The 12,761-nt window shown below is 38.5% G+C and overlaps 1 protein-coding gene across 3 annotated transcripts in view; it reads left to right on the top strand.

Annotated features, from left to right (window-relative positions):
* Window positions 1–11,976, top strand: part of TEC (tec protein tyrosine kinase) — a 45,279-nt gene extending 33,303 nt beyond the window's left edge. For all 3 annotated transcript variants that reach the window (XM_008491818.2, XM_030450196.1, XM_030450198.1), the window contains 12 exons: window positions 292–473; window positions 1,380–1,445; window positions 3,196–3,250; window positions 3,404–3,483; window positions 3,944–4,077; window positions 5,297–5,371; window positions 6,102–6,273; window positions 6,442–6,658; window positions 7,191–7,255; window positions 8,283–8,401; window positions 8,745–8,902; window positions 10,890–11,976. In XM_008491818.2, the coding sequence (XP_008490040.1) occupies window positions 292–473; window positions 1,380–1,445; window positions 3,196–3,250; window positions 3,404–3,483; window positions 3,944–4,077; window positions 5,297–5,371; window positions 6,102–6,273; window positions 6,442–6,658; window positions 7,191–7,255; window positions 8,283–8,401; window positions 8,745–8,902; window positions 10,890–10,967 (1,401 nt within the window). In that variant the 3' untranslated portion in view covers window positions 10,968–11,976. The remainder of the gene's footprint in view (window positions 1–291; window positions 474–1,379; window positions 1,446–3,195; window positions 3,251–3,403; window positions 3,484–3,943; window positions 4,078–5,296; window positions 5,372–6,101; window positions 6,274–6,441; window positions 6,659–7,190; window positions 7,256–8,282; window positions 8,402–8,744; window positions 8,903–10,889) is intronic.
* Window positions 11,977–12,761: the final 785 nt, after the last annotated feature.

The following is a 12,761-nucleotide window of genomic DNA, read 5'->3' as shown; positions in this document are numbered from 1 at the left end:
ATTGAAATGCAGCTGCACCTGTTAGCTCTGTCTGTGCTGCTGGTGGGAGAGGCAGTCATAAAGTAAATGCCAGCTGGAGTTGCCCTTTCCTGTCAGCCCTGTGGGTAGCACCAGGGTGATGGATGCCACACTTTCCAGCTGCTCCACAGGCCACCACAGCTCAGTGCTGAGGCAGAACCCAGAACTAGCTCAGCTTTTGCCTCTGGGCTGCTTTGCACTGGTGGGATGGTATGAATGGGTGGGATGATGGAGCAGAGTGGGATGCTGATAATTATGTTGGGTCATTTTCAGCGAAGGCCTCCACCACCTGTGCCTCCAGTTGAAGAAAATGGCAATGAAGAGGAGGAGATAGTGGTAGCAATGTATGATTTTGAGCCTACAGAGCATCATGATTTAAGATTACAGAAAGGTGAAGAATACACAGTGATTGAGAAGAATGACATTCACTGGTGGAAGGCCAGGGACAAATACGGGTAAACACAATTTCCTTATTTTTTGTTAGTAAGCTAAGAAGAAGGTTTCCATATTGTAGCAGTTTATATTGATTGTGTGGCAACAGATAACTTGAGCATCACTTTGGACCCCAGCCCTGAAATCTCATCCATTTTATTATTCCCATATAGAAACTAATTTTTTGAAAGTGCAGTTCTTGGTAGAAGAGCACAAAGAATTGTAGAATTGGCAGCTTTTATACTTCTGCTTCCTGTCAGTCTGTATGGTTTCCCCATGAAAACATCATCCAACCTGCAAAACCTCACTAGACTGGTACAGTACTCCTGCTTCCCTAGGGAACAGCTCATTAGGGAGCAATATGGTTAACAGCAGGCTCCAGCCTCCAGACTTGAATAATCATCATCTTATTTAATAGCTGGATCATTAAGAGCAATATTTAAATGAGTTGAAAGAGAGCTGCAGTGAGATGCTTTAATGACTACAACTTTACATTCCCTGGATTAAAATTTTTCCCTGTGGTTTTAAGGGTGAACATTTCCATATTTCAATATTTATTCCGTCCCTGTTGCAATATGTTAGGGGTAATTGTGAGTCATCAGGCTGTGGCAGGTTCCAAATGGATTTCCAGTGACTGGCTGGAGCCTCCAAGCACTTAGTGAGGGTTACTCAGGAGAGGGTTACTCTTCTGCATCCCTTCTCCTGGTTTCCTTGGACACTTCTGCCCATGTCACTTCTCTGCAGTGAAAGCTGCAATGAAAGTTAATGTGGAAATGCTGATGTGGAAAATTAGTTCTTTATTATAATCAGTAGAGTGGGTGGATCAATGCAAAATAAATTACTTATAATTAGCAGAATAAAACACTGTCTTCCAGGCATGCAATTTTGCATGTTTTCACTTAGATTATACATGTTCTTTTTCTTTTTAGAAAGCAAGGCTATATTCCTAGCAACTATGTAACAGGAAAGAAGTCCAACAACCTTGATCAATATGAGTAAGTGAATATTTGAATTACATCTAGAAGATGATAAAATTAAGGTTATACTTGGAGAATTGCAATATATTTTTAAACTTTTGAAAGAAATCATTTGCACACAATAGCATCGATATCAGAGACTAATAATGTAATTTTTAAATTTACATTAAATTCATAAATGTAAATATTTGAAATTTGCATACATTTGCCCTGATTCTCCTTTTTTTTCTTTTGCTGTGATATATAATGTAGAATGAGATCAGGCTTAGAATGACCATCAGGCTTATAGTTTTTAGGCTATTACTGGGAAAGCAAATAAACTTTCCCAGTTCTCTGATAGGCAAAGGGTTATGTCAAAGGAAATTTACCCATTCTAAGTGAGCTGAGTGTTTTTTTAATATTAAAATGCCATGTCTGTCCAAAATGTGTGGCTGTAAGATAGCAGAATAGAAAACAGTGGAAATCATTCAAAATAAACATAGCAGATCAGAGATTTTGGAAGGCAGCTCCAGTTTTCAAGAAAATGTGTCACTCAGTCTCAGCGTATGCATGTAACTTATCAGCTAGAAAAGTTTGTTTGGGTTTTTTTTTAAACTAAGCAAAACCAACCCAATTTTTTCTAGTTGATGTTTGATTATGGAGAACTTATTTAAGAGCATCAGGGTAAAATTTAACACTTTAGTATCCAAGCCTGTTCTTGATATTCAGGTTGCAGTACAGTATAAACTTGTGCCTGCAAGCTTAAGACCATATTTAGTAACTTTTACTTAAAATGGAGCTGCAATGAAATATTAATTAAGACCAGTTTACAAAACCACATTAGTAGTTCCAAAACTCTACTCTCAGCCACACAGGGCTCCTCCTGCTCTGTTTTCAGAGAAAGTAAAATTTCTTCTGGGATTTTACCCTCAGCTTTACTAGAGGGAATTACTTGTTCTTTGCTGCTTTCTCATCTTTGTGGCTCTTGCTACGAGCCCTGCCCTGCTCAGGGCTGGGCTGCAAGCTGGCGGAAAGGGAAGGAACTGGGCTGCCTTATCTGGTCCAGCCACTCTTACCACCTTGGGGCTGTAATTCTGAGTCAGTCCAGGGAGGATTACTCCAGGTCATCTATCAACTGCAAGAAACCACTATCTCCAGAGGAGCAGAACTTGATTAGAGGCTGCTGTGCCATTTCCCTGCTCAGTTACTGCTGTGACAGCAGAGCTGGAAACGATTGCTCCATGCCATTTGGGACCTGCCTCTTTGCCCTTTTCATTTGCTGGCTGAAATGTCAGTGTGCCCGTGGCTGCTTTAACCTGCCCGTGCAGCACCAAGCTGAGGAATGTGCAACCATGGCATTTAATTCACTTCTGACCTCCTCTTTGGTAGGTGGGTCCTACCTGGAAAACCAGATCTGTGACATTATTGAATGAGGGAGCAGCCACCTCCGCAGCTGCTTCCCGGGGCTGCCAGCCTGCCCTTGGTCAGCAGCCTGTGTGTGTGTTTGAGAAGTGCTTTTGCACCCCTATCCCCAGAAATAAATGAGTCAAGTACCTGAACTTTACGTGGTTCTGTGGAATCTCACTGGATTTGTTTCGAGGCATTTTTATGGCGTAAATGCGCAATGTAATAAAGGCCGATTTTTGCACACTAACAAAGGTTCAGTTCTTGATCTTCATTTACAAACTTTGTAGTTTTTGTAATTTTTAGGTTTGTAATACTTTGCTTCAAGCATTTTAGGTAAATAATGCACCTTGGAGAAGTTTTGATTACTGATGCTGTGTTGCAGGTGGTACAGCAGAAACCTGAACAGAAGCAAGGCAGAGCAGCTCCTCAGGAATGAGGTGAGCACAGCAGCCTTGCAGTATTAACTGTGAAATTCACATAAAGTAGCTTCTTTTATTAAAGAAGAGCCTTTTTTTTGGCTCATGCAAGTCACAGAATGAGTAGAAGAGACATGCAGTTTAAAACTGGTTGTCAATGTTCTTATATTTTAGGATAAAGAAGGTGGTTTTGTGGTGAGAGACTCGAGTCAGCCTGGCCTGTATACAGTTTCCCTTTATACAAAATTTGGAGGGTGAGTTTCTGTGGCTGCTCTGCACATCTTGTCCTGTCCAAATCCATTTGCATCTGTATCCAAACCCATGGGCTTCTCAGCTTCATGGTTAGGTCATGTTTGGTTCAATTCAGTGTAGACCTGAGCTTCTACCCAAAGGAGATGTTGCTCTCCTACCCTGTTTGGGCTCTTCCCTTCTGCCAGCCCAGGTGTTTTCTTAGGCTGTGTGGTGAAGTGGATTAGGGACCTCATCAGGATGAAAATTAATTTGTTAGGGCTTAATCTTCAACTTGGTCTGAGATGAAGGTGAGTCATCAGTGGTTCAGATCTTTGTTATTCAACCTGTTCCCTGAAACTTGTGACACTGGGCACCTGCACTGGCCCTTCTGGTTTTGTTTGCATACTCATTGCACTCCCCTTAAAAATTTCATAACAAATGACATTGTATTATTATCAATTGTTATTATTATTTCTTTTACAGAGAAGGTTCATCAGGAATAAGACACTACCATATAAAAGAAACATTGACATCACCAAAGCAGTACTACCTTGCAGAAAAGCATCTCTTTAACTCCATTCCAGAAATAATTGATTATCATAAACATAATGCAGCAGGTAGGTGAACTGGATTTTTTTCTGTTGCTTGGGGTTGATTTGAAAAGGAGTGTGAGGCGTTTTAGATTTTTAATGGAAGTTTTTAGGCTTTTATAGGTCCTCCTTTTCCGTGGAAGTCATGAGACACTGCATTTTCACATTTTTTCAATATAGGCAATAATTTGAAATGTTTTATGTAACTATAAATAAATATGTTAATGCCCCATAAATGTGAGTTGCCTGTAGCCCACAGCAGATGGATAGGGATGATACTTCCCCAGATTACACTCCAGGAGGTGGCTTATTTACCTGCTGGTCAGTACTGCTTAAAATGACCTCATCTTCCCATCTAGCAACTAGATAAAGAGAACAGTAGTGTATCATTTAGGATATCCCTAAAGATGAGTCTGTGTAAAGGTTAGACACTTCAGATTTGTGTCTGAGGCTGGTGTCTGCCCACTGTATAGTGGAATGTGGAGAGTTTAGAAATCAGGTTCAAGGTACAGGTACTAATATTGTATTTATTTTTTTTCCCAAGTTCAGTCTGTGCATGAATTTCCCTCATGAGCTATAGTTTCCAGATATATAGATCCACCTCTGATGATCTGGCATTCGATGGTGATAATTCTGGAAAATGCCTTTCTGGAAAATATGCTCGAAAAAACAACTGTCTTTGCTTTCCACTTATTATAACTGATTTTGCTACTTATTTATAATTGCTTCATTTCTTTTAGTCAAATCAAGTTCTGACAAAATGTTAAGAGGATATTTATGTAGCATGCCGCATTTATTTTGAATATATAAAATCTCCACATGAAACTAGTGGGATTTTTATATGGGAAACAGAAATTATGAGAAGTAATGTGAGATCTTTCTGATCTATGAAAGGGTTCCTTAGCATTTATTTGTGCCAGCATAGCTGTAAAGCACAAATATGTATGCATATATATATATCCAGCTCTCAGCAGCGAGTTAGTTGCAGTGAGTGCACCCATGTATCTTTTGTAGCCATTCTGAGTAGGCAACACAAGGCAACAGCAGAAAATGAAGGTTGGACCAGATGATCCTTGTGATCCCTTCCAACCTGACATTCTATGATTGTATGAAAATATGGCCAAAGCTTTAAATGATGAGATTATTGTTTATCGGTGTTGAAGTTTGCGGTGGAAAAGTGGCTGATTTTCTTCCTGGCACTATTTCAGAAGCAAACTGTGTCTTTTGAATTGTCATTGAACCTCAGGTCTTGTTACCAGGCTACGTTACCCAGTCACCCCAAAGAAGACAACAGCACCAACAACAGCAGGATTCAGCTATGGTAATTGCATGTTATCATAACCTACATGTATCTTTTGTAATTTATATATGTTAAGATTATACAATATTTTCTAAAAATTTTGAAGATTTTAATTTTGTATTGTGATTGGCTAAAGGAACACAGGTCCAAGTTGTAGTTTGAGGTTTTGCACAGAAGATCATCACACAAAGGTGTCATGGCTGGTGGTAGTTTTGGGGTGGGAAAGGCAGCAGTGAGACGAGGCAGAACATGTCACTGGTGCTCCAGGGGACTTTGGCATCTTCATGCTTTTGTGGACACCTTGAGCCTGGTTAAGCAGCTATGCCTTTGGCTCCTTCATAAGCCTCCAGATTTGTGACTCGATCTTGACCCTTTGATCTTTGTGAACAGGTTACTTTTTTTAACATAAATTTGGAATAACCTGTTTTAAGCATAGCACATCAGGTGATGTGAACAGCTTTTACATGTTGGCACAACTTTCTGTGGTGGCAGCTTGTTGAAATCAACTCTGATAATATCAGTATGTAATTTACTAGCCCAAGAAGGTTTGACTTTTGCTTTCTGTGTTGATCAAGATCTGCTTAAAGGTCATATCTGTCTAAGAGTTTGTTTAGTTGTGATATCAAGGTGTTCAGTTTTCAAGTTAGTTCTTTGATGTTTTTACCCTAAATCCCTTATTTGCCAGTAATCCAGTTTCCCTTACCAAGTACCAGTTCAGGAGTCATGGGTTCTCTTCTGTTCCATTTTATAGAGAAATGGGAAATTAATCCCTCAGAACTGACATTCATGCGGGAGCTGGGGAGTGGCCTGTTCGGCGTCGTGCGCCTCGGGAAGTGGAGGGCCCAGTATAAAGTGGCCATCAAAGCAATTCGGGAAGGGGCAATGTATGAAGAAGATTTCATTGAAGAAGCTAAAGTAATGATGTGAGTTGTGTGCTTGGCACTTTTTTGGCCAGTTCTAGGCCTCTGATGCTATGTGCTGATTATTAATAAAACACATAAGGAAGGCAGGCGGTATTCTTGCCATTTTGTGGGGTGGAGAGATAGTACTGGGTGGAGGAAGTATTAACAACGTGATCTCAATCTTTTCAGGAAGCTAACACATCCTAAATTAGTTCAACTGTATGGTGTGTGCACGCAACAGAGACCTATTTACATTGTGACAGAGTTCATGGAGCATGGCTGCCTTCTCAACTACCTGAGGCAAAAACGTGGAGTTTTGAGTAAAGATGTCCTGCTCACTATGTGCCAAGATGTATGTGAGGGAATGGAGTACCTGGAGAGAAACAGCTTTATCCACAGAGACCTGGTAACACCCCATTAGGCAATAAATTTCTCTTTGAAATTTTTATTTTTGAACTTAGCTATTTTTTTTAAACAGCCTGGTTGATACTGGTTTTTTTGTAAGTAGTTCAAGTTGGCTCTCTAGGGTCTCATCAATTCTTTAAAGCAGCTCTGTGCAGAAAATTATGAGAGGCTTCTCTCTTCTATGAAAATGGAATTAAATCTCTCTGAACTTGTAATAAAGAATTAGTAGCTATTTGAGCTGATATAACAGTGTATCTGCTCTGTACTGGTGCTGTTTTCACCAGTCACCAGGCCTTTGAGGTGATAACTTTTCCTGGTGAGTTTTTTAAAAATAGTTTAGTTGTCAAAGCAGTACTATCAGATGGAAATGCACATGTACCTTTTGTGTTGAGAGTACATGTGTACCACACATACTTTTGTATGTGGTGCATCAGTGAATTTAAGCAATGAGGACAAAGTCCTCATTAGATCATTGTAATGTTTCTGCTAGAGACTGCAAGGTTTTCATCCAACTCTAACCATTCCCTTTGCAGGCTGCCAGGAACTGCTTGGTTAGTGACTCAGGAGTGGTCAAAGTGTCAGATTTTGGAATGACGAGGTATGTCTGAGTATGCAAACACACTTGTGGGGATTTGGGAATATTCACTTAACTCTTGTACTTAACCATAGGGCAACACGCACCTAGCAAAATCACAGGCAAAAATGATCTCTTTTGACTTCTAGGAAACATCCTTTGGTTCATTTCTTTTACCAGTTCCTATAAAGCTGGTTCATTCTGTGGTCATGTTGATCTCCTTACTCATTTTAATCCTGGAAAAAAAAAAAACAAAACGAGGCAGCTTATTCTCTAGAGAAGTGTGTCTAGTGCTTACCAGAGAGGTAAGGCTTTGAACTGACTCCGTGGTCTGTCTGGTCTTCTGTTAGCAATTTTGTGAAAATGGTTCAAGTTTTAATATTGCAGTGATACAGGAGGCATATTAGAGCTTGTGACTTGGACAGCAGAGCTCCTGCTGCAGAGGTAATAACTGTTAATCTGTATATTGGTAAAAAAACCATAGAAAGAGGCTGTTCAGTGAGTGCGAGATGCTCTTGGGATAGATCTTGCATCTCACTGAGACCCAGAGAGGGTTAATTTTCTGCCCTTGTTATCACCCATGGGTGCTACCGTGTAGGCAAAGCAGGAGGTGGGGAGCAGCACTTTTGAAGAAGGAGTTAAACCACCATGATTTATCCATGCTATTTTTTGCTTTTGCTACCTTCTTGTGCTACTAAGTTTGCATGTCCCCTAAAATCTGAATTCAGACTGGCCAGCAAGAAACGGAGCAAGGAATTTATCCTTTTGCATAATTTTCTCTTGAAATCAGATATTTAACTTGGAAGTGGCTTAGACCTGTGTGGTATAGGTGGAAATCACAAGGGAGACTGAGGTCATAAGAAAAATAAACTGTCTCTCCTGAAATCTTACTCCTGCCCTAGAGAAACGATTTTTGTTGTGCAGCTCACAGTCACGGCCATTAGGTGGCAATATGAGCTTCTAATATTCAAATCTAAAACTATCATTTGCAGGCTTGGAGGATATAATGTTTATAATGCTTTTCTACTTTGTTTTTTTTTTTTTTTTTTAGGTATGTCCTTGATGACCAATACACCAGCTCCTCAGGGGCTAAATTTCCTGTGAAATGGTGCCCCCCAGAAGTTTTTAATTATAGCCGATTCAGCAGCAAATCAGATGTCTGGTCATTTGGTAAGATGTTCATCAATGAAAGAAAGCACTATTTTTACATTTTATCAAAAGCAGTTAAGCTTCAGTTATTGGGAAGGATTCAGACATCTGAGAAGAAGCTCAGAGAAACCATTAACCATGGTTTTATGCTTGCATTAAGTTCCTCAGAGACTTTTAGAACCTTTATTTATTAAAGCCCACGCTACTAGAATAAGAAATTTTCAGCGATGACACCTGTGAACACTTTCTAGAAAATGGATCTCAAACTATTATCAGAAACCCTAAACCCAGAGCTCAAAGTAAACTATATTTTAAGAAGTTATTTACTCATTTTCTTAATGATTACTTTATTTCTTTTTAAAAGGTGTTTTAATGTGGGAAGTATTTACAGAAGGAAAAATGCCCTTTGAAAAAAGCTCCAACTATGAAGTGGTAACCATGGTTAGCCAAGGACATCGTCTGTATCGGCCCAAACTAGCCTGTAAGCAGGTGTATGAAATTATGATGATGTGCTGGCAAGAGGTATATACTTTTCCTTTTGTTTTTGAATTGGAAAAATGGTCAATCTAGCCATAGAAATGAATCTCTACTACAGTATTCTGACTGTATCCAGCTCTCTCAGCTATTCATGTGTTTACTGCAATGACAAAGGTCTCCCCTCTTTTGCAACTGAAGTAGAGCTGTGATAAGAAAAAACACTGAGGAAATTCCTGTGAAATAAACAGACTATCACATTAACTATGCAAAGGCAATTAGTAACAAAATTAAATAATTACCAAGTCTGTGCTGGTCTTGATTAATTATATGTACAAATGTTGCTAGCAAAACCAGTTCAGTTAGAATGGGACAGAGGTGGAAAATCTGATTTTATATTGCCTCAGTTTATTAATCATTACAGAAACATGCCAGAACGACTGAAAATATTTTAAAAGGAATGCTTCATTACCTGATTATAAATGATACAGTAAATATACATTGGCTTGCTGCTGATTTTAAATAAAAATATAAAGAAAAGACCCAGGACCAAGGTTTATAAAGAAAAAACCAAAACACTGTGTTACTGAGCTTCCTAACTGAGAAAGATACTGTACAATTTTCACAAAGGGCAGCAAATTCAAGTGTAATTCTTTATCAATTGAATAAGTATAAAAGAGTTTTTTAGTATTCAGGTGTAAAGTATCTAGGAAGATAAGTGCATTTGATGAGATGCTTCTGATATTGAGGCAGCAATTGAAGAAACCAAGAATGGAAAGAGCTACATTATTTATTTTTAGTTAGTCTTTGCCACAGGGGATGCTGAGCAAAGACTGATCTACTCTAGTAACAAAGATGACATATTGTCTCACACTTGTCTTGGAGGAGAAGATGATGGAACAGAGAGAAATTATTCATCAAACCAACTGGTGGAGATCTAAAATTTACTAACCAATTGGTTTATGCAGCAAAAAATACTTTGAAATTAACAGTACCCTGGGGGGCTGCAGAATGACAAATATGTTTGTAGTTCAAAAAAACTATTCATAGGAGCCAGGAAACTACAGATCATTAAGTCCTGCTTGAAATGATCATGCAAATGGATTAATAAATTATCTGAAAGATAAGAAGTTATTTTTAATGGTCTTTGAATATTAATGTATATTTAAAGGATTTATATGACCATCAATTAATTGATTTTAAAATATTTCATCAAAAGTCATTAACAACAAAATTGAGGAAGTCATCGTGTTGGAGAGAAAGTATCTTTGTGAATCACAAAAAGGACAGAAGTAATGACAAGATACAGTCAGTCTTTGTCATAAAATATGATTAACTGCAAGCACCTCTATCTTCATTTAAAGAATTTATTAATGATCTGTTGAGGGGGATGAATACTGAGTCTTCAAAATTCAGAGGGTAAATGCAAATCTAAAGAGGCTGATAAATGGGGGAAAAGCACAAGTTACCCAGATATCCAGAAGATGCTAAATAGCTGTCAGCAGGGAGACTACCTCAGTGTATTGATGGAATTAAAAAAACCCAAACAAGCCAAATGTTATGGCATATTAAGGAACTGGGTGGAAAATAGAGTAAACAAAGGATGCTTTTGCATACATCCATGACAGAATCTCATTTTGAAGTCTGAAAAATAACATTGAAGTAAAAGAGGCTTCAGATAATGATGCTTAAAATTCTTAGGATTATGAACAACTTGCATAAAGAAAGATTGGAGCAGTTGTATGCTCCATATAAGAACTGATGATGGGGAAGAAAAAAAAAAGTGAAGTACTATGCAAAATAATGAATTACATGAAAAGGGTAGTCCAGCAACACCCGTTTGTTGTTTTCAAAGCCTTAAGAAAAAAGGGTGGTACTTACTGAGATTAAGCAACATATCCAAAATCCACCCCAGAAAATATTTTTGTGTGTCACATCTAATGAAATGGTAAATTAATTGCCACAGACTAGAAATTTATGAAAAGCAGCACAACTTTGTTGTTTTCTGATCACAGCTATGTTTTTTAATTTTTAGAAACCAGAAGGGCGCCCAACTTTTGAGGAATTGCTTCACTTAATCATTGACATTGCAGAGAGTGAAGATGCTTTCTGAAGAGACAACAGCCATACAAGTGCATGGAAGAAGCCACTTTCCAGAGATGTGTTGTCACCATTTCTTTTTAAAAGCATGATCCTGCAAGCTGCTGGATGCTGTGAAACAGCATAGGGAACCTGCAACACCTGATCCACTCCAGCACAAGGAGTTTTGCATGATGTTGAGAAATGAGTACAGACTCTTCAGCAATGTTAGAAGTCTTCATATTTTCTCTGAAAACTCAGCGTTATAGAGCTGGCAAGTTGAGCTTTTCATGGAGGAAGAGAAAGAATGTGGCCAAAGCCCAATGCAACCTAATTTGCATTAAGGGAGCTGGGCTCAGGTACATACAGTCCATGATTCTGAGTCTCTCTTTATGCAGACAGTAGTATTAGTAGTGGTTTTTGTGCTTTAAAATTGAAGTTATCTATAAATGGCTATTTACTGACATTGAAATCTTTCCAGAGATTCTCCAGAAACATTGTTTTTCTTGATTGATAGGTGTTACATTACACATCAAGAACACAAATATGCCTTTTTTGTTGTTAACAGCACACTTCAGTTTAGTTTAACACTCAGAAGTGTTGATTTGAAACTGAGCTGTTATATGACCCACACCCTCTAGGCTGTTTGGTGAACCAGAGACCTTAATGTTACCAGAGTCTTAATGTTACTCATGAAAAAGAAGTCCAAGATTCAGCAGAATGGGCTGCTAGTGTACCATAGTACCTTGGTTTGGATTAATTATAAAGTAATTTATATGCTGTATGTATTGTAAATATATAAATTCCAGGCATTTATTTATATAAACTGTGTTTCCTTTTGAAATTTTCAAGCACAAGTCTGTCCTACCTTCACTTACATACCTGTCTTGATACATGGGGCTTTAAATGAAAGAAAGTAGAATCTCAAGTGTGTAAAAGGAAGGCTCCCCTTTCTGTCTATTGTCTGTATATACAGTGATCTCACCTTTTTGTTCTTAACCTACATGTGTATGTAAATAAACCAAATGTTTAGTATTGTTTGGAACCACCTAATGTGTTGCCAATAATTTTGTGTCAGTGCATCAAAATTGAACCTCATTGTTTGTGTGAAGACAGTGTAATTATAGCCCATGTGTATACAGGTGTATCTTTGTGTATACACACTCTATACCAAATGTATATATATATTACTATGAATCTACATTTAGGTGAACTTGGCCGTGATGAAATGTTCAGTACAGAAATGCCTCAACTCTTCAGAAGTTACATGCCCTGTCTCCTCTGCCAGTGGCCCGTGTCTCCACAGACTTGCTGAAGTCTGTTTAATTTAAACTAACTTTGTATCAGTGGGTATGAGGAATATTTGCACTTGAGCTTTGCTGTAGCCACCTCCTGATAGTACACATTTTTCTGTTGTTACTTGTGCTTTTGTGCCATTTGTAATAGCAAATAGATTGCTCAGAGATTGCACTTTTTTGCAAGTAGGCAGAGGAGAGCATGGTGAGGTTTATTTCCAATCACAGTACTAAAGGTGACTGCAGTTAGCTTAATACATCGTCCATCATTCTTGCATTTGAGTATTTCTGTAATCAATTTTGAGGATGCTTAAGTCGCTGCACTGCTGTGCCTGTGCCTTTATATTCAAAAGGAGGAAGCCTCTTGTTTCTTGGAAGAGGAGCTTTCCTTTTCTCGTGCATTTCCATTGAAAAGTTACAGGCTGTCAGAAAAGATTTAAACAGCTATTTCCTTTTTCCTGAATGAACAAGTCTCAGAAGATTATTGCTGATATGCAAACCAACCTGTCCATGTTGAGTCCAAACCACCACAC

The sequence above is a fragment of the Calypte anna genome, chromosome 4A (genome assembly GCF_003957555.1).
Source record: "Calypte anna isolate BGI_N300 chromosome 4A, bCalAnn1_v1.p, whole genome shotgun sequence".
In the NCBI taxonomy this organism is placed as follows: Eukaryota; Metazoa; Chordata; class Aves; order Apodiformes; family Trochilidae; genus Calypte; species Calypte anna.
This window is presented reverse-complemented; position numbering and strand designations above follow the sequence as displayed.